At 35.3% G+C, this 24397-nt stretch overlaps 5 protein-coding genes across 6 annotated transcripts; 2 read left to right on the top strand and 3 right to left on the bottom strand.

Moving 5' to 3' along the window:
- The first annotated feature begins 2870 nt into the window (after positions 1 to 2870).
- On the top strand, positions 2871 to 4587 carry LOC130950182 (zinc finger BED domain-containing protein RICESLEEPER 2-like). The gene is made up of 4 exons (XM_057878716.1): positions 2871 to 2936; positions 3003 to 3223; positions 3323 to 4431; positions 4571 to 4587. Exons 1-4 carry the CDS (start codon positions 2871 to 2873, stop codon positions 4585 to 4587), a joined length of 1413 nt encoding a protein of 470 aa, XP_057734699.1.
- A 3348-nt stretch (positions 4588 to 7935) lies between these two features.
- LOC130948592 (cysteine-rich receptor-like protein kinase 44) lies at positions 7936 to 11247 on the bottom strand. Of its 2 annotated transcripts, none has more exons than XM_057877376.1 (7): positions 10304 to 11247; positions 9567 to 9713; positions 9361 to 9482; positions 9065 to 9275; positions 8742 to 8979; positions 8504 to 8657; positions 7936 to 8426 (listed from the first exon to the last, which is right to left on the bottom strand). In XM_057877376.1, exons 1-7 carry the CDS (start codon positions 11136 to 11138, stop codon positions 8109 to 8111), a joined length of 2025 nt encoding a protein of 674 aa, XP_057733359.1. In that variant the 5' UTR covers positions 11139 to 11247; the 3' UTR covers positions 7936 to 8108. The 2 variants fall into 2 exon arrangements, with proteins under 2 accessions (XP_057733359.1, XP_057733358.1); XM_057877375.1 differs by having other exon boundaries at positions 10292 to 11246.
- Positions 11248 to 12393: 1146 nt separating this feature from the next.
- LOC130950181 (uncharacterized) lies at positions 12394 to 13299 on the top strand. The gene has a single exon (XM_057878715.1). The coding sequence runs from the start codon at positions 12394 to 12396 to the stop codon at positions 13297 to 13299; it is 906 nt and encodes a 301-aa protein (XP_057734698.1).
- Positions 13300 to 17905: 4606 nt separating this feature from the next.
- Positions 17906 to 20951, bottom strand: LOC130948590 (cysteine-rich receptor-like protein kinase 25). Its single transcript, XM_057877374.1, has 8 exons — positions 20816 to 20951; positions 19948 to 20716; positions 19629 to 19784; positions 19412 to 19536; positions 19117 to 19327; positions 18782 to 19019; positions 18547 to 18697; positions 17906 to 18460 (listed from the first exon to the last, which is right to left on the bottom strand). Exons 1-8 carry the CDS (start codon positions 20927 to 20929, stop codon positions 18149 to 18151), a joined length of 2076 nt encoding a protein of 691 aa, XP_057733357.1. The 5' UTR covers positions 20930 to 20951; the 3' UTR covers positions 17906 to 18148.
- A 2239-nt stretch (positions 20952 to 23190) lies between these two features.
- On the bottom strand, positions 23191 to 24037 carry LOC130951771 (NDR1/HIN1-like protein 26). The gene has a single exon (XM_057880494.1). The coding sequence runs from the start codon at positions 24014 to 24016 to the stop codon at positions 23333 to 23335; it is 684 nt and encodes a 227-aa protein (XP_057736477.1). The 5' UTR covers positions 24017 to 24037; the 3' UTR covers positions 23191 to 23332.
- Between the last annotated feature and the right edge of the window lie 360 nt (positions 24038 to 24397).

The following is a 24397-nucleotide window of genomic DNA, read 5'->3' as shown; positions in this document are numbered from 1 at the left end:
TTGGAATGTTGAATTGTTGATGGAATTGTTATTGTTATAAATTTATGTCTTCCTTCTTGAGCTGCGTTGTGATTAATGGTCTGAATACCGGACCAGATCGGCCAGTCGAACCAGTAGCTTAAGCGATTCGGTTTATTAATATAAATTGCTGTTTTAGAAATCGACACAAACCGCTGAACCAGCCGAAAATCGGTCAGTCAAACCGGACCGAGACCCGGCCGTTTCACAACAAACGATGTCGTTTCCTTTGTTGAAAGGAAAAAAGGGATTGCACGCGTTTGGCTCCCTTTTCCAACTCCTTCCTTAGTCATAAGCAAAATGCCCTAGCCTCCACCAAAAGAAAGCAAACCCTAGCCTTCCCCAATCCTGTCGCCGTCTGTCGGAGTGAGAGACTGCTGCTGCCGCCTCCGTCGTACTCAAGAACTTCTGCCTTCATGCTATCGGCGTTCGTTACTTCTCTCTCACCATCCTCTGTTCGCTCTCATCAGTCACCTGTTCGCTCTCCATCCCCTGTTCGCTCTCATCAGTCGCCTGTTCGCCGTCGTCCGTTGCGCTCAACCGCTCTTCGTCATCCGTCAAAGGTCAATGCTCACTGCTAGTACTTGTTCTTCATTTTTTTATTGTCTGTTCAGAAACCAGACCCTCTTCATGCTTGTTCCTCGATGGTTAGTGATCATCATTTTTTAATACTCACTGTCGGTGTTTTATTTTTCATTGATTGATGATTATTGATTAAGTGATGTGTTGCTGTTTTGTTTTTTTACTTTGTGCTTGAGTTAATTGGATGCTCTGTCAGTGCTTAGTGCTTGTTCTTGGTTAATTGGCTTTGCTCACTACTCTGGCTTGTTCAAGCCTATTTTTGATTAATTAACTCTGTTACTGACTTATTGATTGATGCTAAATTGGTACTGATAAACTATTTGTTTCTATGATTAGTTTAAGAATTTTTATAGAGTTTTTGTATCTGAAACATTTAGTGATTGGGCTTATATCTATATCCATACACACTATTGTAATAGTTAGGGGTGGCAAACGGGCCTTAATCCGTCGGGCCGGCCCGCGTAACCCGCCAAAAAAGGCGGGCTGGGCTGGAAATTTGGGACCGCCGTAAGACAAAAGCCCGCCTAACCCAAACCGTTTAAACCGTGGGCTTTGGCGGGCTTTGGCGGGGCGGGGCGGGCTTCCCCGGCGGGCTAAAGGTTTTTTTTTTGGCTGAACCCAGACCCAGAACCCATGAACCCACCCCACCGACCCGACCCAATCCCCATTCCCCACACACCTAAACGGCCGAAACCTTAAATTGAATCCCCATTCGGCCATTCCCCAATCCCTAATCCCCATTGCAGCTGCCTCACTCTCACTCCTCTCAGTTCCTCGGCAGCACCGCAACACTCAGACACTCAGTCGTCTCGTCTCCACTCTCCAGTCTCCTCGACGGCTCTCAACCTCTCACTCGGTTCCTCAGTCTCAGTTCCTCACCGTCACTCTCAGTCTCTCACTCGGTCAACCTAAGCTCCTCACCGTCACTCTCAGTCTCTCATTTCCATCGTCCAGCGACCTCAGCTCGAACTTCAGAGTTCCGTCCTCACCTCTGTCTGGCCGTCGTCGCTGCTGCCTGCTGGTCTCGGTCCTGGCTCTTGGGTCTTGTGAGTCGTGACTTGTCCTCTGACTCTGCTGGTCTCGCTCTCGGTCACGGCTGCTCCTCGCTCTCGGTCACGGCTGCTCCTCGCTCTCGGTCACGGCTGCTGCCTGCTTGTCTCCTTGATCCTTCAAGGTCTCCACTCTCCACAACTCTAACCTTTGCTAATGCTATTACCTGAACACATATTTGTAACTAATTCTTTGTTTTCAAATTATTAACACAAGTTGATATATGATATACTTGATGATTGTAATTTATAGTGTGTGTTGCTAAGTGAAGGTGCATGGTGTATTGGTGTTGTTATTTATTATGTACAGAAAAAGGGTGTTACTAAACTACAGAAAGTACTAAAGATTTGGATAAAATAAAATCAGAGACAGAGAGCCGTTTATAGCTAATTAGCTAGTGGTGTTGTTATTGTTTTTAGTATGTGAGTGGTTGTGTGGGATAAATGTGTATGTAATATTTGTTAAATAATAGTCATGAACTATGATACTATTTATATAAAGAATTGAATAGAATGAATATATTAACAAGTTAATGTGCTAAATTGTTCTAACTAGATGAGTATTCAGTTGATGCCTCAAGAAAGAACAACTATCTTTTACATTTTTGACGTGCTAGAGCTTCTATGTTTGAACCCCTTTTTTTAAGTCATAACAAAAAACCACAATTACCATACAAAATTGTTCCAAATGGAGTTATCTTAAGAGAATTGAACAATTTTATTGATGAGAAGAAATATCTGAGTTATTGAGCTCACTGTCATTATAAAAAAAACAGAAGACATATTCTTTGAATTTGTCATTCTGGTGGTCAACTCTTACCTATTGTACATATTCTTTCAATTCATATGCAACTAATCCTTTTTTTTGTTCTGTTGTTACATCAAATGCAGCTGTCTATGCAGTTGCTAGTGCAGTTTTTAGCACCCAAGTGGTGAATTTGATAATAGATTATATGCTCAATTTTTATGGATCCATCATGTATTCAATTTTTAAAGAGAAATAATGATTGTTGGTTAAATACTTGAATCTGATGCATATTCAGAAATTGTTTGATAATGGTTGAGTTTTGAATATACTTGATAATGGTTGAGTTTTGAATATACTTCATAATGGTTGAGTTTTGATTATGGCTGAATACTTGCTGTTTTTTGTATGGTTTGCTAATGGTTGAAAAACTTAGTTCATATAAACAATTTACATTTACTTTTATTTCAGGAAATATGAATTCTGAAACTGTGAGTAACCTTGTTATAACTGGAGTTGGTTCTGAGGCTGCTCCGGTCGAGGTTGATGAACCTAGTTCGAAAAGGCTGAGACCAGCAACCTCTGATGTTTGAAATTTTTTCAAAAAGCTCGGTCCAGATAAGGATGGATTAGAACGTGCTGAGTGTAAAGGATGCAAGAAAGTGTTTAAAGCTGGAGGTAAGCGATATGGCACTTCTACTATAAAACGGCATCTTGATAGTTGTACTAAAATTAAGCATGAAGATATTGGTCAGACTATAGCAGAATTGCAACTTAAAATGGGTTCACTTAAGATTGATTCAGGAGTGGCTAGAGATATGTTTGCTGGGTATGTAGTTGCTGGGGATAAGCCTTTTAATATGGTTGATGATAGGAGATTTAGAAATTGGGTGAAATAGATTAGTCCAACTTTGAAACTTCCTTCTAGGAATACGGTTAAAGCTGACATAGTGAAAGTTCACAAGAGAGAAGCTGCGAAACTTAAAAAAATTTTAGTTTCCATTCCAAATAGAATTTGCTTAACATCTGATCTTTGGACTTCCAGTACCAATGAGGGGTTTATATGTTTGACTGCACATTTTGTTGATGAGAACTGGAAATTACAGAGTAAAATTCTCAATTTTTGTCATATGCCTCCTCCTCACACAGGATTTGAGTTGTCTTCTAAAATCTTTACGCTTTTGACCGAGTGGAAAGTTGATAAAAAGATTTTTTCTATTACTCTGGATAATGCTTCTTCTAATGATACTTGTGTTGAACACTTGAAAAGTACTTTGGATGTGCATGGTTCATTGTTGTGTGGTGGTGAATTCTTTCATGTTCGTTGCTCTGCTCATATTTTAAATCTTATTGTCCAATATGGAATGAAAATATGTGGTGATGCAGTGTATAAGATTAGAGAGTCTATTAAGTTTCTGAGAAAATCTGAAAGTCGAATGGTTAAGTTTAAAGAATGTTTTGAAGATATCGAGGGACTTGGGTATACGACTGCATTATGTTTAGATGTTCCTACTAGGTGGAATTCACTTTATGCAATGCTTGCAAGTGCTATTCCTTATAAGAAAGCTTTTGAAATGTATAAAGTAAAAGAAGCTGGGTTTAGGGAGTATTGTCCTTCATCAGATGAGTGGAGAAGAACTGAAAAGATATGTGATTTCTTGTTACCATTTTACGAAACTACCAAGTTGATGTCCGGAACTTCTTACCCAACATCCAACTTGTATTTTTTACAAGTTTGGCAAATTCAGCTTATTTTAATGAATAGTTTGAAGAATGATGAAGTGCTTATAAGGAACATGGGAGAAAAAATGATGATTAAGTTCAAGAAATATTGGGAAGAATACAGTATTGTTCTTGCATTTGGGGCAGTTCTTGATCCTAGATTTAAACTCAACACTTTGGTTCATTGCTATAATGAGATTGATCCTATTAGTGCTAAAGACAAAGTGGAGCTTGTGAAGAGTAAGTTATACAAGCTTTTGGAGGTTTATGACCAAAATTCCTCTACAACTGTAGAGAGTTCTTCCCAACTTTCAAGTAATTTTTCTCAAGCAACATCTTCTGCAATTGGAACTCAGCTTATTAAAATTGTTGGTGTAAGTATTTTTATCTACTTGATTATATGTGATTTTTATTTTTCATGCTTTTTGATTCATATATTGTTTGTAATGCAAAGGATTTGATGTCCCGTAATCAAGAAGCTGAAGTGAAAAGTGGAAAGAACCAACTGGATATTTATTTGAGTGAGGCAACATTATTTTACAATGATGCAATCATTGATGTTTTGCAATGGTGGAAAGACAACCATCATCGTTTTCCAACATTATCACTAATGGCACGAGATTTATTGAGCATTCCTATTACTACCGTGGCTTCAGAATCTGCATTTAGCATGGGTTCTCATGTTTTGAATAAGTATAGAAGTCGTTTGTTGTCAGATAATGTTGAAGCGGTGATTTGCACCAGAAATTGGATACGTGGATATGATGATTTTGGTATATTATATTTATGACATACATACTTGAGTGATTTTGAACATTATTATGTACTTTTTTGCTAATATATTTAATTACATTTTTCTAGAGGAAGATAAAGATCAGGAAGATATTGCAAAAGGAGAAGGCTATTCTTCAGGAGTTGGTTCCAATGATGTTATTGACTTATATGAAGATGAAGATGAAAATTAAGTGTATTAAATTAAGTTTAATTTGCTTTGAAGACTATTTATAATTATGTTTTTGGACTTTGGATTATATATTTATTTTGTCTATAGGACTATTTATAAGTTATAACTATATTTTTGTATTTTGGATAATTGGATTATGTTTATTTATTTTGAAGACTATTTATATTTAATATTTGTATTTATATTGATTTAAATAGAAGATATTAGATATGCCCTTATAAAAAAAATTAATTAGGCGGGCTTAGCCCGCCATTAGGCGGGGCGGGCTAGGACTTTGGGACCGCCTGAATAGGCGGGGCAGGGCGGGTCAGCCCGCCAGATGGCGGGCTTCAGGCGGGGCGGGGCGGGGCGGGGCGGGCTTCCCCGCCTGACACCCCTAGTAATAGTTAGACCTTTTAACTAATAAGATCACTTATTTTATTTTTTCATTCCAACTTTGTTTCTATTACCCTTGTTCCAATATTCCATTCTACCGTGATAATTCCCTAATTTGACCTTCACTTTAAAAGCGATCCAAGTTCCTCGTGAGCAGTTCGAAAAGATTCATACTCCAAAAGAGGAAGATGAATAAGGGGGAGAAAGAGAGGGAGAGATAGAGCTGACAGGAAGGAAGAATATAGAGAGATCCACCAACAATTGAATGTAAATTTATTTACATTAAATTTAGGGGTAAGTATGGTTTTGGTCCCTAACATTGAGGGCCAGAATCGAAACCATCCCTCATCTAATTTTTGATTTAGAATCGTCCTTAACGTTTTTTTCGTATTAAAATTGTCCTTTTTATTTTTTTGGATAAAAATACCCTCCCCTTTTCCCCTCCCCCACCCCCACCCCAACCCCAACCCCGGCTCCCCCTCCCCCCACCCCAACCCCAACCCCGGCTCCCCTCCCCCTCCCCGTTCTCCCCTTCCCCCATCCCCCCACCCCCACCCCGGCTCCCCTTCCCCCCACCCCGTCTCCCCTTTTTTTTTAATTTTATAATTTTTTTAAAGCAGGGGTAGTTTAGGAATAAAATAAAAAATTTAAATAAAAATGACGATTTTAATACGAAAAAAAAAACGTTAAGGACGATTCTAAATTGAAAATTAGATGAGGGACGGTTTCGATTTTGGCCCTCAACGTTAGAGACCAAAACCATACTTATCCCTTAAATTTATTTACATTAAACTAACAGGTGATTTATTAATTAGCTATTTGAAAATAGCCACACAAGAACATGGAATGGCAAGACTTTCGAATTAACAACTGCGATGAAATCTCATATGTGATTCATTGAAATGAATAATAATAATAATATTATATTATTATTATTATATTAGTATACCAAAGAAATATAATTATTAAAATTATGAGGATGTGTTGAACAGCAGGAATGAAATTCAAAGTAACAGTAGTCAACAACACATGCATTGACTTATTGATAGATAGTCTGTTCTTGATAGAAGTATAGAAGTATAGATAGATAGTTTTTTCTTGATTAATGAACTCTGTTATTGGCTTATTGATTGATGCTAAATTGGTACTAATAAACTGTCATTGGCTTGTTTTTGCTTTTTTTCTAATGTTAAATTTTATTAAAGTTTCTTGATTTTGTGCTCATTACCTCACTAAGTGCTTTTTTTGTTGTTAATGATTGTGCTTATCTTAATTTACTTGTGATGTATTTACTGTCATTTAGAGAGTGCTTATTCTTTGTTTTTTTTTTATTTTTTTTTCTTTCCTCTTATTTTTAGACACCAAAGAATATATTACAAATTACATATTTAGATTGATTTAGGTTTTCATACTATGGAGATTGTAGTTAGATTTTTGGTAAGTTATCCTTGTTAAAGTTTCTGACATAAGCCTTGAAGATAGGTAGTTTCTTGCCCTTCATGGTTTTTGAAAAAAAAAACAAATAAATAATGGAAAAAAAGAAATGTGTTGCATTGTTGTTTTTGACTATTGCAGTAAGCTTGTTCTATTTTAATCATGCTTGCTTCGTCCAAGTAAAAAATAAATAAATATGAAAGGGCATGTGATGTCTTGTTTTTTTGTTTAAATCACACATATTTATTAATAACTTGAGGAGGGAGAATTTGATAATGAGAACCAATGGAGACTTCAGTCAGAGGGAGGGGGAGAAGGAGAGAGAAACGGCAGCTCCGTGATGCATTCATGTGATGACACACCAACCTCGAAAGACAGCAACCACATGTTCAAAATCAGAGATAATCTTTTATATATACTCAATATATGTTGTGATTGTCTGAATGATAATGAAATAATTGTGTGTGATAATGATGCTTGGACAAATAAAAAATTTGTGCTGCATAAAAAATAGGTAATAAGAAAGGAGGGATCGGATGAATTGGGTTCTTTCACTGAAAATGATTTTGCCCTTCTGATGAATGAATAATTTCTTTTTATAGTTAAAATTTACATCAATGATGCATGTGACAGCATAAATTTTTAGAATAGATTGGCCAAATGTCAAACACACTTGTCTGATGATTTGAATTTACATTAATTATTTTTTTGAACTAACAGGTACCGTACTTTAATTAGGTGTTAAAACTTCCATCGATGACCAACACGTGGAAAGACTTTAGAAACTTTTATATTTGTTGTCTCTTTATTTAATATCCAGTAGTAACAACTTAACAGCCCAACCATATTTATTATTAATGTGAGCAGGGGCGTTGAATAAGAGAATTCACACAACTAATATTAGCGGGGGTTGCGACACCTGGCCTCTTGAAACCGGAAATTAGGATATTAACTTAGGATTAAAGATTTCTACTATTGTACTAGAATTAAAGAAATTAAAAATAAACTCGAAAATTTTCCAATTCTGCTAGTTAGTGTTGGTGAAATGTCTTAAGATGGAATTCTTATATCCTTCAAACTTGCCAGCATTAGAATTGCCTAACTAAACATTGTACAAACTGCAAAATCCTCATGTCATTACACTCACATGTAATCAAGGACAGGTTAAACTCTATATATGTTCCTTGATTATTATGATAAGTAATTCCCCACCCATATATTAACGAGGAAAGAATTTACTTATGGTGATTTCATTGATGGAATTGCTGTCATTAACCAACTCCTTGCTTGTTGTCATGCTTTCCTCTGTTCTGTTGTTCTTGAAATAGTATGCTGGTTCACGAGGGGATGGCAAGTTGAGTGAAGAGCTATTTAGGTAAAAAACAATTGTTGCCATTGTAGGTCTGTCATTTGGTTCTTCTTGAACACATAACAAACCAATCTGAATGCATTTTATGACTTCTTCCTTTGAATAAGGGCCTTCCATGTTAGGATCCAATAGTTCCATTGGCGTTTTTTCTGTCCATTTTTCCCAAGCCTGCAACCTCCATTTGAATTGGCTAAAGTCAGTGTTTTCTACTCCAAGAAAAAGAAATTTAGAAACATTGTACTCACATGTCTTCGGATGTCATCAATACACTCTGATTCAGAAGAGGAGGTTCCTTTTCGCTTCCCGTTAATGATCTCGAGTACCATGACTCCAAAACTAAACACATCCGATTTTACGGAGAATTGTCCAAACATTGCATATTCTGGAGACATATAACCACTATATATAAAACATGGAACAGTTAAACAAGCAATTGCAATGACAAAAATTGATAGAGAAAACAAGATCCAAGAAGAAACTTACTATGTTCCGACTATTCTATGCGTGTTTTCTTCGTTTTGATCCACAGCAACAATTCTAGCCATGCCAAAATCTGATATTTTTGGATTCATATTACTATCTAACAAAACATTACTTGGTTTTAGATCACGATGTATTATTTTGAGGCGAGAATCTTCATGCAGGTATAGAATTCCTCTAGCAATTCCCATGATGATCTGTTTACGTTGAATCCAAGATAATTGTCTTCGCTTTTGAGGATCTATAAACAAGACTTTTGAATACTACATTGTACAATCAAATACACATTACTCATTTTTTATTAGTAATGTTTAGAAGCAACATACCACAAAGAAAGTAGTCAAGGCTTTTGTTTGGCACATACTCATAGATGAGTATCTTTTCTTCACCTTCCAAACAAAATCCCAGTAACCTCACTAGATTTCTGTGTTGAAGCTTAGCTATAACAAGAACCTCATTTTTAAACTCTATTGCACCTTGTCCAGAGCTTCTAGTAAGCCTCTTCACAGCAATTTCTTGTCCATTTAAAAGAATACCCTGAAATTATTTGTAAATAAATACCAGTTGTATATTCTGTTCTGTTATGTTATTATATCAACAACTTGATAATTGATATGTCTACCTTATAGACTTCTCCAAATCCACCTTTGCCTACCCTGTTCTCTGTGGCAAATCTATTTGTTGCAGCTTCAATCCTGGCTAGTTCAAATCGCAAGGACTCCAAAGTGCTTATATCATTCCCAACTACACCAAAAGTGTTTGAATTCTGTTAAATGATTTTCTAAGGTTGCGAAAATAAGAAAGGAAATCTATATTTCTCCACATTACAGTTTTCTTTGAGAATATCATCTTGACTCTTTCTTCCTTTTCTACGTAGAAAGCAGCAACCACCCAAAGTTAAAAGCACAAGTGCAACGACAATGGCAATTGGAACAGCGACTTTACTTAATGGTAAGTTCTTCTGCTTTCGTTTACCTGCACGATTTTTAGTTAACTTCCCTCCAAGAAATATGACTTAACTCTAATTATAAACTATTATGTTCTTGAATCATAAAGAGAAAGATAATTAAGCATATATAATTTTGAGGTAAGCAGATGTCAATATCTTAGATTCTTTTCCCTCCCTCCTTAATTTTCCAAGAAATATCAAAGACTATTAGGATTACGTGAATTCAGTCAATTCACCAATTAGTATAAATTTTACATAAAATATTTAACATATGACATATTACAAGTGGTTTTTATAACGGTCTATAAAAACGACTGTTGAGTAAGGATAGCATTGAAAAATGAAAAGAAAAAGGTGGAAACTCAGATAGAGTCGACTTCATGTGAAGTTGATAATCAAGAGCTGTTAGATGAAAATTTAGTCAAATCAGTTAAACCATCTAACGACTTTTGGTTATTAACTTCACGTGAAGTCGACTGCACCTAAATTTTCACCAAAGAAAAATGATCAGAGGCATGTTTACAAAGATAAAAACTCATGTTTAACGATTTAATGATTCTCAACTATTAATTTCACATAAAGTTAACTGCATCTGAGTTTTCACCGCTTACAAAACCTGGAGCCAAAGGACGAGAATCTCTTTGCGGTGGTGGTGGCCGCAGCGGCGGAGGAACTATATTGTGTTCCTTAAGGAATGGATATAATTCATATCTAATACCACAACTGGGATACATCACAGTTCCTCCAGATTTTCCCCTGCAGCAACCTGCTGGAATATATGCAATGGCATCACTCAGACACCAACTACAGTTCTCGGTGGAAAGATAAGGGAGACACCAAGCGGAACCATATATGTTTTGATGATCTGTGATTTTCTGAGTCATTGCAGCCGTTTTATTTGAATCAGCAGCAGCCATAGTTCTCATATCATTCAGCATATTCCAGAGAATAGTGTTGTAGCGCCCAACTTGACCCACATAGTCAATGTCACTCACAAAGGTGATACTTGGACTTTCCTCCACATTGGAGAAGAAATTACGATTAGAGTAACGCATATAGCATACACGGTACCAAACCATGGCTTCTTTTGCTTTGCTACAAAGAGATGATATGAGTTTTGATGCTTCTGCCACACAGTCTTGGCACATTCCTGGTGTGCTGTCTCTTGTACAAATGTAGAGGCCATAGACTGTGTCTGAAGTGGTTTTGCCAATTACTGTAGTGTTGTAGGATCTGGAATCTGTGGTGGCATTGGAGGAGAGCCAGTTAAGGAGTGTTATGGTGTTGGAACGGTACGTGCTATTGGATGCAAAAGTACCATTAATTGTGCAGTTATAATAAGCTTTAGTATTTTTATCGGTGGCTCCTTGGATGATGTTAAAGCAGTGAATGGGGAGGAAGAAGAAGAAGAGAGATGGAAGCAGAAGGAACAAGTAGAAGGAACTCATCATGAATAGGTTGGAAGATGAATCATCATTCTTTATATTGATTTAGAATTGAATAGTGACCAAAATGCTTAGTGCTGATTATGGTTTTGTTAGTGCATGGTAATGATGGTTTGAGACCAATGCACTTGTAGTTCTGTACTTAATTAATGAATTCACACCCGTTAATCCTGTCCTAAACAATACGCGGATTATCATGCTGTCCATGCACTTATATTCAGCGCCACTTTCACATGAAAAATAATGGAGATAAAATATTATATTTCCTAAAAATCGTCGTCTAGAGTTAATGAATATAAAATATACATTATATATATTGCACGATCGCTATGCACTTCTAGCAGTTTTTGCTACACAACCACGGTCCTAATTAACATATGGGAAAGTATAACAGACAAAATACTAAAAATAGAGGTCTCATTGATGTGATAATAACGTTATTTTATTCTTTGAACTTACTTTTAAGATATCAAATGAGATATCTACTGTTAGACAAGTGTCCCACTCTGATGTTCTCTGTTTCATTTTATATTGACTTATTGCTTAGTGTCGATTAAAAATTTTAAATCAACTTGCATAGATTAGAATTTTCATGAAGCATAGTTAAAGAATTGAAGAAACAAAGTTTGAGTTGAATACAATAATCATCAATTGATTAGATATTGCTAGAAGCTAATGTTGGAAGCTTAAAGATTTTTGAAGAACATTCAAGAGAGTAGTATAACTACAACATTCTACAACAATGAAGAAGTTCAAAATCAAATTGAATTGGAATTGAAAGAAAGTTGTACTCATCACCTCCATACTAGAAGAATCATGAAGTGCATTGAAAGGTTCAAGATTGATGACTAAGCTTAATGAAGAATTTTCAAGATGTGCTAGAAATTACTTATTTGAATAGTCAAAGTAAGAAGCAAAGTTGGATAAGTATGTGTATTAAGAAGTTAGTAGAATCATGAACTTTTAGTATGAAACTTTGCCTATATAAAGGCATATATGCCTTGTGTATTTTGTGTGTTCCATAATGAAATGTGTATGTTTTGAAATGTGAAAATTCTCTCCCTTGTTTTATGAGTGTTAGTGAGTTTAAGAGATGAAAAATATGATAGTGTCATTTATATGAGTGAGTGATCCTAGGGCCAATTAGCTGTGGGTATTATACTTACATTTGGTATCATAGCTGGTTAATCCAGCGTCTGGTGTTGGAGATTTTGTGAGGTGTGAGAGAGTTCTCACATAGTTGTTTATTCATAGTGTCGGTATGGCAAACACTTTTAACATTGTGTGGTCCGGTCCCAAGTTAGATGGGAAACTTGATTATAGTTATTGGGAGACTTTGATGTCTACCCATTTGAAGGCCCAGAACCTATGGAACTTCATTGAACCGGGTTTGCAAGAAGGAGCAGATGCTACCCAACAAAGGAGAGATCAATTGGCGCTATCTCAAATTCATCAAGGAGTAGATTATACGATGTTTGGCAAAATAGCAAATGCCAAAAGTGCAAAAGAAGCATGGAACACGTTGAAACTGTCATACAAAGGCGTAGATAAAGCTCAGAAAGCAAAGCTACAGTCTTTGAGAAGAGAATATGAAAGGTACGAGATGTCTAGTTCAGAAACTGTTGAACAATATTTTACTCGTGTTACAGACCTTGTCAATAAGATGAGACTCTATGGAGAAGATATGCCCGATAGCAAAGTAGTGGAGAAAATTCTTCGCACCATGCCGATGAAGTATGACCATGTGGTGACTACGATACTAGAGTCCCACGATATGGATACTATGACGATTGCAGAGTTGCAAGGAACCATGGAAAGCCACAGTAGAATACTGGAGAAGTCAGAAAAATCAACTGAGGAAGCCTTGAAAAGTCGAGTGAATTTCAACAACGTTGCAGAATCAAGCCGTACACAAGAAGGACGAGGTCGTGGTTTTAATTTTCAAAGTAGAGGCAGAGGAAGTTTTAGAGGTAGAGGTCGTGGCAATTACAACCAAGGAAGTTACAACAATTTTACACCACCTAATCAAGAAAGAGGTGGAACGAAGTTCAGGCCTGTCAACCGAGGAAGAGGTCGAGGCAACTTTTATCAAGAAAGAACCAATTTCAACTGTTTTCATTGTGGAAAGTATGGACACAAAGTAGCAGATGCAAATTCAAAATGGTGAATAATAATCAAGCACACGTTGCAGAAAATCAGCATCAAAACACTGATGATAATCCGGGTACTCAGACTTTATTTTTTACAAGTAATTCATGTGTTGAAGATGAAAATATATGGTACTTGGATAATGCTTGCAGTAATCATATGTCTGGTAGAAAGGAGTTATTTTCTTCAATAGATGATTCAGTTAAACTATTATTGAAATTTGGTAATAGTACAAAGATCCCTATTGAAGGAAAAGGGCACATACCAATTAGATTGAAAGATGGTTCTCTGAGTTATATTTCTGATGTTTTCTATGCTCCTGAACTTGATTACAATTTACTGAGTATGGGGCAATTATCTGAGAAGGGATATAAGATGATAACTTATCGTGGATATTGCACTGTATTTGACAACAATGGAAGGTTCATTGATAAAGCAAAGATGACTTCAAACAGAATGTTTTCGTTAAAAATTAAACATGTTAATCCCTCTTGCATGAGTTCTGTGATACTTGATGATAACTGGTTGTGGCATATGCGGTTTGGGCACTTTCATTTTTCTAGCCTAAACTACCTGTCAAGAAAAGGACTTGTTTCTGGTCTACCACGGATTCATATTTCCAATTGTGTTTGTGAGATTTGTCAACTGGGAAAGAAGCACAGAGATCCATTCCCTACAGGAAAGTCTTGGAGAGCTAGAAGATTACTTGAAATTGTGCATTCAGATCTTTGTTCTGTAGAAGTTCCAAGTAATGGTGGTAGCAGGTACTTTATCACTTTTATTGATGATTTTAGTAGATATACATGGGTATACTTTCTGAAGCAAAAATCAGAAGCATGTGATGTCTTTAAGACATTCAAGGCGTTTGTCGAAAAACAAAGTGGTTGTAAAATCAAAATTCTCAGAACAGACAAAGAAACAGAATATCTTGCATGTTCAGAATACTTTAAGCAACACGAAATTCAATACCAACTAACAATTAGATACACTCCTCAACAAAATGGAGTTGCTGAAAGAAAGAATAGAACCATCATGGATATGGTCAGATGCATGCTCAAGTCAAAACAAATGCCTAAAGAGTTTTGGGCAGAAGCAGTCGCAACAGCAGTTCATATTTTAAACAGGTGTCCAACAAAAAGTGTTCGTGATAAAACTCCAGAGGAAGCTTGGAGTGGAAAGCGGCCTTCCATTCATCATTTCAGAGTCTTTGGGTGTATCGCTTATGCCTATGTACCAGATCAATTAAGGAAGAAGTTAGATGACAAAGGCGAGAAGTGTATCTTTATTGGCTATAGCACAGACTCAAAAGCATACAAGTTGTACAATCCAGAAACAAAGAAAGTGATCATCAGCAGAGACGTGACGTTCGACGAGAAAGAAATATAGGACTGGAACACAAAGACAGAAAAGCATCCGATTATAATTTCAAATACATGTGATGATGAAGAAGAAAGACAACCTGATGCAACCGAGCAACCAGAATCATCTAGAAGACCTCAAAGAGAGAAGAGACTACCAGCTAGATTAGCAGATTATGAGGTTGGCAATGACAACGATCCGTCTGATGAAGAAATCATAAATTTTGCTCTATTTTCAGATTGTGAGCCGTTAAACTTTGAAGAAGCCTCTAGAGATAACAATTGGAAGAAAGCAATGGATGATGAGATTTATGCCATTGAAAAGAATGACACATGGGAGCTGATAGATTTACCAGCAGATAAGAAGCTGATTGGAGTAAAGTGGGTTTACAAGACTAAGTACAAACCCAGTGGTGAAGTTGATCGTTTCAAAGCAAGATTAGTTGCTAAGGGATACAAACAAAAGCCAGGTATCGATTATTTTGAAGTATTTGCTCCTGTTGCTAGATTAGACACTATTCGTATGATTATTTCACTCTCGGCTCAAAATAAGTGGAAGATACATCAAATGAATGTTAAGTCTGCATTTCTAAATGGAACTTTAGAAGAAGAAGTGTATGTTGAGCAACCTGTAGGATATGAAGTTCTTGGAAAAGAAGATAAAGTTTATAAATTGAAGAAAGCTTTGTACAGATTAAAGCAAGCACCAAGAGCATGGTACAAGAAGATTGATTCTTATTTCATTGAGAATGGTTTCAGAAGATGTCCGTTTGAGCATACTCTTTATATCAAGTTCGTTGAAAATGGAGATATCTTGATCGTGTGTCTTTATGTTGATGATTTGATCTTTACTGGGAACAATTTGAAGATAATTGCAGAATTCAGGGAGGCTATGATAAAGCACTTTGAAATGACAGATATGGGTTTGATGTCTTACTTTCTTGGCATTGAAGTGGTTCAAAGAGATGATGGTATTTTCATTTCTCAGAAGAAATATGCAAATGATATTTTGAAGAAATTTCAAATGGAACATTCAAAGGCAGTTTCTACTTCAGTCAAAGAGAAGTTCAAATTGCTAAGAGAAGATAAAGGAGGAGCAGTAAATCATACATATTACAAAAGCTTGATTGGAAGTCTAAGGTTCTTGACTGCGACTAGACCAGATATTGTGTTTGGAGTTGGTTTGCTTAGCAGATTTATGGAGGAACCTTGTACCAACCATTTGCAAGCGGCAAAGAGAATTCTTCGATATATCAAAGGTACTTTAAATTATGAAATTTATTATGAGAATACTAATGAAGTAAACCTTGTTGGCTACACTGATAGTGATTGGGCCGGAGATATAGAAACAAGAAAAAGTACTTCAGGGTTTGTATTTCATCTTGGTTCTGGTGCAATTTCATGGTCGTCAAAGAAACAACCAGTAGTAGCACTATCTACAGCAGAAGCAGAATATATAGCAGCAGCAAGTTGTGCAACACAAGCAGTTTGGCTAAGAATAATTCTTGAGGAATTGAACGAGAAACAAAATACTCCAACAACAATATTTTGCGATAACAAGTCAGCTATTGCACTTTGCAAAAATCCAATATTCCATGGAAGATCGAAGCATATTGATATTCGATTTCACAAAATCAGAGAGTTGGTGAATGAAAAAGAAGTTGTGATCGAGTACTGTCCAACTGAAGAACAAGTTGCAGATATCTTTACAAAGCCATTGAAGACAGAGTTATTTTACAAATTGAAGAAGATGCTTGGAATGATTAATTCTGCAAGTTTGATTTAAGGGAGGCAATGTTGATTAAAAATTTTAAATCAACTTGCATAGATTAGAATTTTCATGAAGCATAGTTAAAGAATTGAAGAAGCAAAGTTTGAGTTGAATACAATAATCATCAATTGGCTAGATATTGCTAGAAGCTAATGTTGGAAGCTTAAAGATTTTTGAAGAACATTCAAGAGAGTAGTATAACTACAACATTCTACAACAATGAAGAAGTTCAAAATCAAATTGAATTGGAATTGAAAGAAAATTGTACTCATCACCTCCATACTAGAAGAATCATGAAGTGCATTGAAAGGTTCAAGATTGATGACTAACCTTAATGAAGAATTTTCAAGATGTGCTAGAAATTATTTATTTGAATAGTCAAAGTAAGAAGCAAAGTTGGATAAGTATGTGTATTAAGAAGTTAGCAGAATCATGAACTTTTAGTATGAAACTTTGCCTATATAAAGGCATATATGCCTTATGTATTTTGTGTGTTCCATAATGAAATGTGTATGTTTTGAAATGTGAAAATTCTCTCCCTTGTTTTATGAGTGTTAGTGAGTTTGAGAGATGAAAAATATGATAGTGTCATTTATATGAGTGAGTGATCCTAGGGCCAATTAGTTGTGGGTATTATACTTACACTTAGTATTATATAATTTAATAAAAAGTATTGATATGAGATATATTTAAAAAAATATTAATTACTAACGTCACGTGTCGTGTTTTAATTTTGTTGTGGCTCAGTCCAGCTGGTTCTGTTGGTGGGCATAATCTGTTCAGTTTACAATCCGGACACAAGTACCCATGCTGTCAGCTACATGACAGCTGTAGGAGAGAAAATTTTTTGAAAAGAGACCTTTTCTGTGGAGTCTATCTTACTGACAGGATATATATGAGGAGGGTCCTACTCCTCTCCCAAAGTATGTCACTACCACCTTCACTCTCATAGCCACTTGTACACTTTTTAACTTGGGCATCGGAATGTTATTGCAAGTGATGTCCTCCTCGCACATCCCGACCAGTTCGGGAGGCCCACTTTCCCGTAATTCTCGCTCACAGGCTCAGATCCAGACCGATTCCCACTTCATTATCCGGAGAACCTCTCCAACCCGTTCGAAACCCGAGAACCCGAACAAATTTATTTATATTTTACCTATAAATTTATCATCGTATGAAAACAAATATCTTTTTTCTTTTTCACTCTCTATTTTATATTCACCACCCCATCCGCATTGTGCATGCGAAGAAATAATGCGCAATCATTCTATCATCAAATAACAAATATTGACGCAAACTCCCAATTATACCTACCCCAACTTAAAATTAATCTCTCTCTTCCATTTTTAATGTGCACGTTCTCAGCTTACCAAATGTATTGATTTATTACTCACCTAAAATATGCTTTTGTATTAAATAAACTATTTAATATAATACCTGTCTAACATCTGACTATTATCTTTATACGAAGATATATTGATGTAACTAGTTATTTTGTTCTTAACGTGAAACACATGGTAGAACTTGCCGAAATAGAAGATACATTAGTTGAAAGAAATACAGGATCAAACTCAATGGAGATCCAAACAATACATTTAATTCAACAGAGAAATTCAAATAAAGTGTAGGCATGTGTGTCTCGAACACACTTGTTTTTGACCCGCTAGATTATTTAGCATAAAAGCATTCTAATATATATGTGAAGGAAGTGCATGTCACCCAATAATGCATTCCTTAGCTTATCTAGGGAGAAATGTGCTCACTGACAAATCGTTGATAGAATCATTTATGGAATGCGTTTTGTGGTAGTAAGACATATAATCCATCTTTTTACTTTTTGAAACTATTGGTTCTTGAGGCAAAGGTACTTCCCCTGAAGAACTACTGAGGTATGACACAATTTCTGTCATTGTAGGCCTCTCATTTGGATCATCTTGAACACATAACAGGGCAATCTGTATACTTCTCATCACTTCATTTTCAGAATAATTTCCTTTTAAAGTTGTATCCAATAATTCCAATGGCTTTTCTTCCTTCCATTTTGCCCATGCCTGCAACAATTTTCTATAAATTAATTTGAACCATTGTATGAATATAATTTGATACAAGGTACCAGAAAAAGTGAATTATTACTCACAGAAAGTCGGATGTCATCTGAGAAGTGTGGTTCACAAAAAGAACTTTTCGATTTTCCACTAATAATCTCAAGTACTATGATTCCAAAACTATACACGTCAGATTTTATTGAAAATATTCCTTCCATTGCATATTCTGGAGACATATAACCACTGTATATATGATTTAACTATTTGGCTTAATAATGATTAAATAAGATGAGACTAAAATGAAAACAAAAATGAATAAAAACTTACTATGTGCCAACAACCCTATGAGTATTCACTTGAATTTGATCTGTAATTACTATTCTTGCCATACCAAAATCTGATATTTTTGGATTCATACCATCATCTAATAAAATATTACTTGGTTTAAGATCTCGATGGATGATTGTCAAACGAGAATCTTCATGAAGGTATAAAATTCCTCGCGCAATTCCTCTAATAATCTTGTATCGTTCAGACCAAGTTAATGGCCTGCTTCTCTGAGGATCTGTACAACGAATTAGATTTTTCTGTGGTCAATTATCAAAATGATATTCAACTTACTCATATAAAAGATGCTAAGAACACAAATTCTAATTTCTAACCAAATAAAATGTAGTCAAGGCTCTTGTTGGGGACATATTCGTAGACAAGTATCCTCTCTTGTCCTTCCAAACAAAACCCCAGTAATCTGACCAGATTTTTATGTTGAAGCTTGGCCATAACAAGAACCTCATTCTTAAATTCTTCTCCACCTTGCCAAGAGTTTCCCAAGAGTCTCTTTGCTGCTACTTCTTGCCCATTTTCAAGAACACCCTGTACAACATGATAAACCTGCACTCATTTAGTTGAAACTAATACTACAAAACAATATGTTAATTCTCAGTTTTACCATGTCACCTTGTAAACTTCCCCAAATCCACCTCTTCCTATCTTGTTTCCTTGGGAGAAGTTGTTGGTAGCAGCTTGAATTTCACTCAACTGAAATTGTAAAGACTCAAAAGAAGCCAATGATTCATCCCCAACTACATCAAACAATATAAAAACTATAGTAATAAATGAAGTTTCAAGCCTTCAAAAAAGAAAAGGATGTGATATAGGAATTGAACACATTTACAGCTTTCTCTAAGAAGAGTTCCCCTAAGAAGCTTCCTTTGTTGTCGTCGACTTAGGAAACATAAAGAGCAACCAAAACATAGCAGCAGCACAGAAACAACAGTTGAGATGATGGAAATAATAATTTGTCTCTGGTGTGACCTGTTTTTCCTATTTCCTGCAGTGAACAAAACAGTACCTTTAACATATGAAAGTTACTAACTATCAGAACCATATGCAGAAAATACACTAATTTAGTATCTCTAGACATAATGTATCTGTTCATGTCTCATCTACCAAAAACGATCTTGTATCTCTATATGCAGATTATATGCTAATACCTCCAAGTCTCAAAATATTCAGATGAGATGATGGCTCATAAAATCGATAAAGCTCAAATCTAACGCCACAACTGGGAAAAAGAACCCTTCCTCCGATCTTTCCTTTGCAACAACCGGTCGGAATGTCGGCCGCGGCGTTTACAAGACACGAGCTGCATTCCTCAGGGGGCAAGTCCGGGGTGCACTTTGCCATGCCATAAAGGCTTTGTTTAGCTGTGATGTTGAGTTCCCCGTACGCGAACCTTCTAGAACCCATGGGAATATCAGCAACCTTATGCCTCAGAGTATACATCATCTCCGACACTTCATTGTTGAAGGTAGCAAGTTGGCCAACGTAGTCCTTGAGGTTCAGCAAGAAGATTTTAGGGCTTTCTTCTGCTATTGTTAAGAAATCTCTGTAAGAGTAACGTAGGAAGCAGAATTTGACAAATACCACAGCTTCTTTTGATGTTGCACACTCTGATGTTACATTATACACTGCTTGATCGATGCACTTTTGGCATTTCTCTGGCGTTATATCTGCATTGCACTGGAAGAGGCCATAGACGCTGCTGTTAACAGAAGAAACGACCTTGGTGATGTGGGATCCGGCAGAGTTAGTGGCATTGGAAGAAAGCCAAGATAAAAGAGTTTTGAGGTTGGTATCGTAGGTGCTGTTTAACTCAAAGGTGCTGTTTCTTGTGCAGTTACAGACATGTGGGAAATTGGTATCTGGTGAAGTAGTTGTAGAAGAAGAACAAAACCATGTGATGGAGAGTAGCAGCAGAAACTGGAATAACAGAAAAGAATGCATGTTTCTTTGTTCATAACGAAAACCAATTAAGGTGCTCATATTATAGGGTAACTAGCAAGTGGAGTGCTATCTAACCTTTATTTTGATGATCATGCTCTTCAAATGCACATTCTTTATTATCTTAGCCAACCTTTGTTGATTTCTTTTAGAAAGGGACTTTACACTGCTTTGTTCCATGTCCATGTCCATGGAAAAGATAGACACAGTTACACATGTATATTATTTGGTTATTAGGATATTAATTTTTGAAAGACACGGTTACACATGTCTACCTGCTGCCTTGTTGTCTCTCTTTGCATCTACGACTACAACCTTCATTTTCCTTCTTCTCTTGTTTTTGTTTTTTTGTTTTTTAAGAATTAGAAGAAAATTATTTCAATTCTTTTTATTTGAATTATTTATCTGATGTTGAAATTAGAGTTGTTAATTTTAATAATTTGAGTTGTTGAGGATGAAAAGTTAGTAATGAAGGCAGTGGTAATGGTGGAAGTTAGTGGTGGGAATAGCCGTGGTGGTAGAAATCAATAATGAAGTAATTTTGGTTGAGAATAAATTTGACTTTTAAGTTAAACAGATGTATCTTATATTTTATTACCAAACATTATGTAAAATTTATATATTTATATGTTTATGTAGGTTCGTTTAGTTGATGTATATGATGAGACATAAATATAAAGACACATATATTAAAGATATGAATATAAAATATTTGTATTTATGTATTGTGTTTGACAAAAATAAAGAATAAAATACACATATTTAAAAAAGATAAATTTTTATTCAACCACAAATTTTACCATTATCACTGTATACTCATTATCCCAAACACTACATATTATTACTATTGAATTTTTATTTCTTCTACTATTTTTTATTTCTTCTAATATCATCATTTAAATATTAAATATATAATTTTTTAAAAAAATAAAAAATTAAAGCTCGGAATTTATCAAAGATTAATCAAAATTTAAATAAATAAAAAAAAATAAATTTACAATTTTTTTTCTTAAAGAAAATAGAAGGATAAATTTGATTGTAGAATTTAAAAGAAGAAAAGAAAAAAAAGGTTTAAAAAGATAAGTGGATAAATTTTAAAAATTTAATAAGAGTAAAAATAAAAAATCAGTGTCTTAAACTATGTCAGTGTTTTGTCAAATTAAAAATACATAAATTTAATATTTTCATGTTCATTTATATTCTCTTGTATCTTTCGAAAATATGTGTAACCAAACCAAACAATAAACTTGTGTCACCATATTCATGTCTCATCGTCAAACAAACTATCTTATGTTTTTATGTCACTGTCTATTGTTTTGTGTCTATTATTAATAAACGTAATCCTATATATTTGAAATAATCTATTTTAACATTCATTAAGTCGTCACTTGTTAATTATATTATATTTAGAGTAAATAATAACTTTAAATATGATGTATAAAAGACTAAAAAAATTTAAATAGGTAGTTTTTTTTATGCGGTCTAAATTTTATTAATAGAATTAAAAAAATTTATATCTCTATTTTTAAGCAAAAAATTATAAGCACTAAAGAACTTCCCAAAAAAGGTAATTAAATAGTAAAGCGTCTATATTTCTTTAAAAAATTTATCACCTCATTTATCTGGATAGGGTAATAAAGCAAATGGAACAATTAAACATGTTCTACACTTCTACTTTATGCTACTTCATTTCATGATCAGTGATTACTTACTACATAAGTAACATGCCATATTTTTTTTACATAATTTAGCTGGCTCGTGGTCCGGGCTTGGAATTATAAAAAAAAATGTAGAAAGAATGCAGCTAGAGTCATATTTAATTAGTAGGAGGGTGAAAATGCCAAGGAGCTATCTTTGCATATAACATCAGGTTACTCAAGTCTCCATAAAATGGATATTTTTACTGCTATAAATCTAATAGCATTAACCTGTTTTAGGGGAATTGATTCGTATTATTAAATTGCTTTCATACACGTATATTGTCATTTTGACTAACCTTTTGAAGAAAGTTCTACATACATGTACTGATATGAATGAAGAGGAGGGAAAAAGGTTTGACATTTGTCACAGAAAGTTTAAATTTCGTTCTTTTTGGATTAATTCATTTGTTCCATAACCATGTGTTAATAATTTTAATCTTCTTCCATTCTAGTCAAAGAAATTTTTTCAAACATGTGTTAATATATAATTTAATCCTGCAAAAAAATAATGTTAAATACGTGATTTCTTTGACAAGTGACAGCAACCACTTCAAATTATTCAATAGCCAGGAAAAAAGTAAATATTCAGCTGGACAGTTAAAAATTATTAAATAATAATTTAGTAATTTATTAAATTATTTAATAATTTTTAAATATTAAATTTATATAAAATTGAATTATATATATTATACATTCATAACATGCAAGAAAATTTTAGAAAAATAATTTAAATTTCACCACCTTAAATATTTATAAATCACAACACAGATCACAAATGTAAGAAAATTCGGAAGACTACATAACAATAGTCAGAAATAGATAATTAAAAAAAAAACTAAGGTGAAGACTGAAGTTAATACAAATTACTGAAATTAGTGATATTATTCTCGCATCTTCAAGAGAAGTAAACGGGGCATCTCTTGTCTTTGTAAAGGGGTAAGATGGACCCATCGGGTCCCACACCCGCATTACAATTAGCGTGCATTCTGTGGCGCTTGCTCTGCCACGACGATATCTTGAACCGAATCACAGACGTTAATTCCAAGCGGAACACCACGCTACCGTGAACCCTATCGTTCTGGAACTCCGTCCATCGTTGACTGTTAACGGTCAACGTAGCCCCACTGAGAACGGCGTTCACTATCGTCGTATGTTTGGGCTGCTGATAAAACGGATCAAGTAACGGCGTCGACCCGATTTTCTGATCCTGGTAGTAAACCGCCCCGTCCATTGACTCGTAGTAAATACCGATGTTCTGATTGGCGTTTCGGGCCGTTGCATTGAAATTGACTTGGGCATTTTGGAAGCCAGATGATTGGGCCAGGCCCGGAATAGAGAACTCGTGGATGTGGAATCTGGGCCTGTGAGGGCGGAGGCTGATCCAGAGGATGAAAGTGATTAGGCCCAAAATAAAGAGGAGGCTGAGGAAGGTGCCGCAGATGACCTTGGAGACCCGGGTGGTGAGGCTGTCCTGTACCCGCTGCACGTAGTAGCGGGCCGTGTGGTGACGCCTTATGGGCTTCTGGTTCGGGTTATGGCCCGGAACGTGGCGGATGGGTATGTGGTCGTTGCCGCGCATTTTGGCGCAAGCGTGTTCTGTGTTTCAACTTTGATGAGTGTATGATGAATAATGCGTTTGAGTTTGGTTTTGTAGTGCACTTGGAAGAGAAGAGAAGAGAAGAGAAAAAGAGAATCTTTGAGAGTGGTGAATGGAGGAAGAAACGAATATCTAAGCTTTGAGTCTTGCATCTTTGCATTGTTCCATTGCTTTTGCATCACGTTTGCTAATTACATCAGCGAAAAAAAATGTATAATAATTATTAATTTATTAGCATGCAGTAAAATTTGATTACTTAGTTTTATAAGATTCTGATTAGGGTTCAAACCGTAAAAGTTTTTATCCTTTAGAAATATAGAAGCTTCGGAATTTGGTGTATTAATAACTTTATAGGCACTGTTA

The sequence above is a fragment of the Arachis stenosperma genome, chromosome 9, assembly GCF_014773155.1.
Source record: "Arachis stenosperma cultivar V10309 chromosome 9, arast.V10309.gnm1.PFL2, whole genome shotgun sequence".
Taxonomy (NCBI): domain Eukaryota; kingdom Viridiplantae; phylum Streptophyta; class Magnoliopsida; order Fabales; family Fabaceae; genus Arachis; species Arachis stenosperma.
The sequence above is the reverse complement of the archived record's forward strand: the minus strand, read 5'-3'. Positions and strand labels throughout refer to the sequence as shown.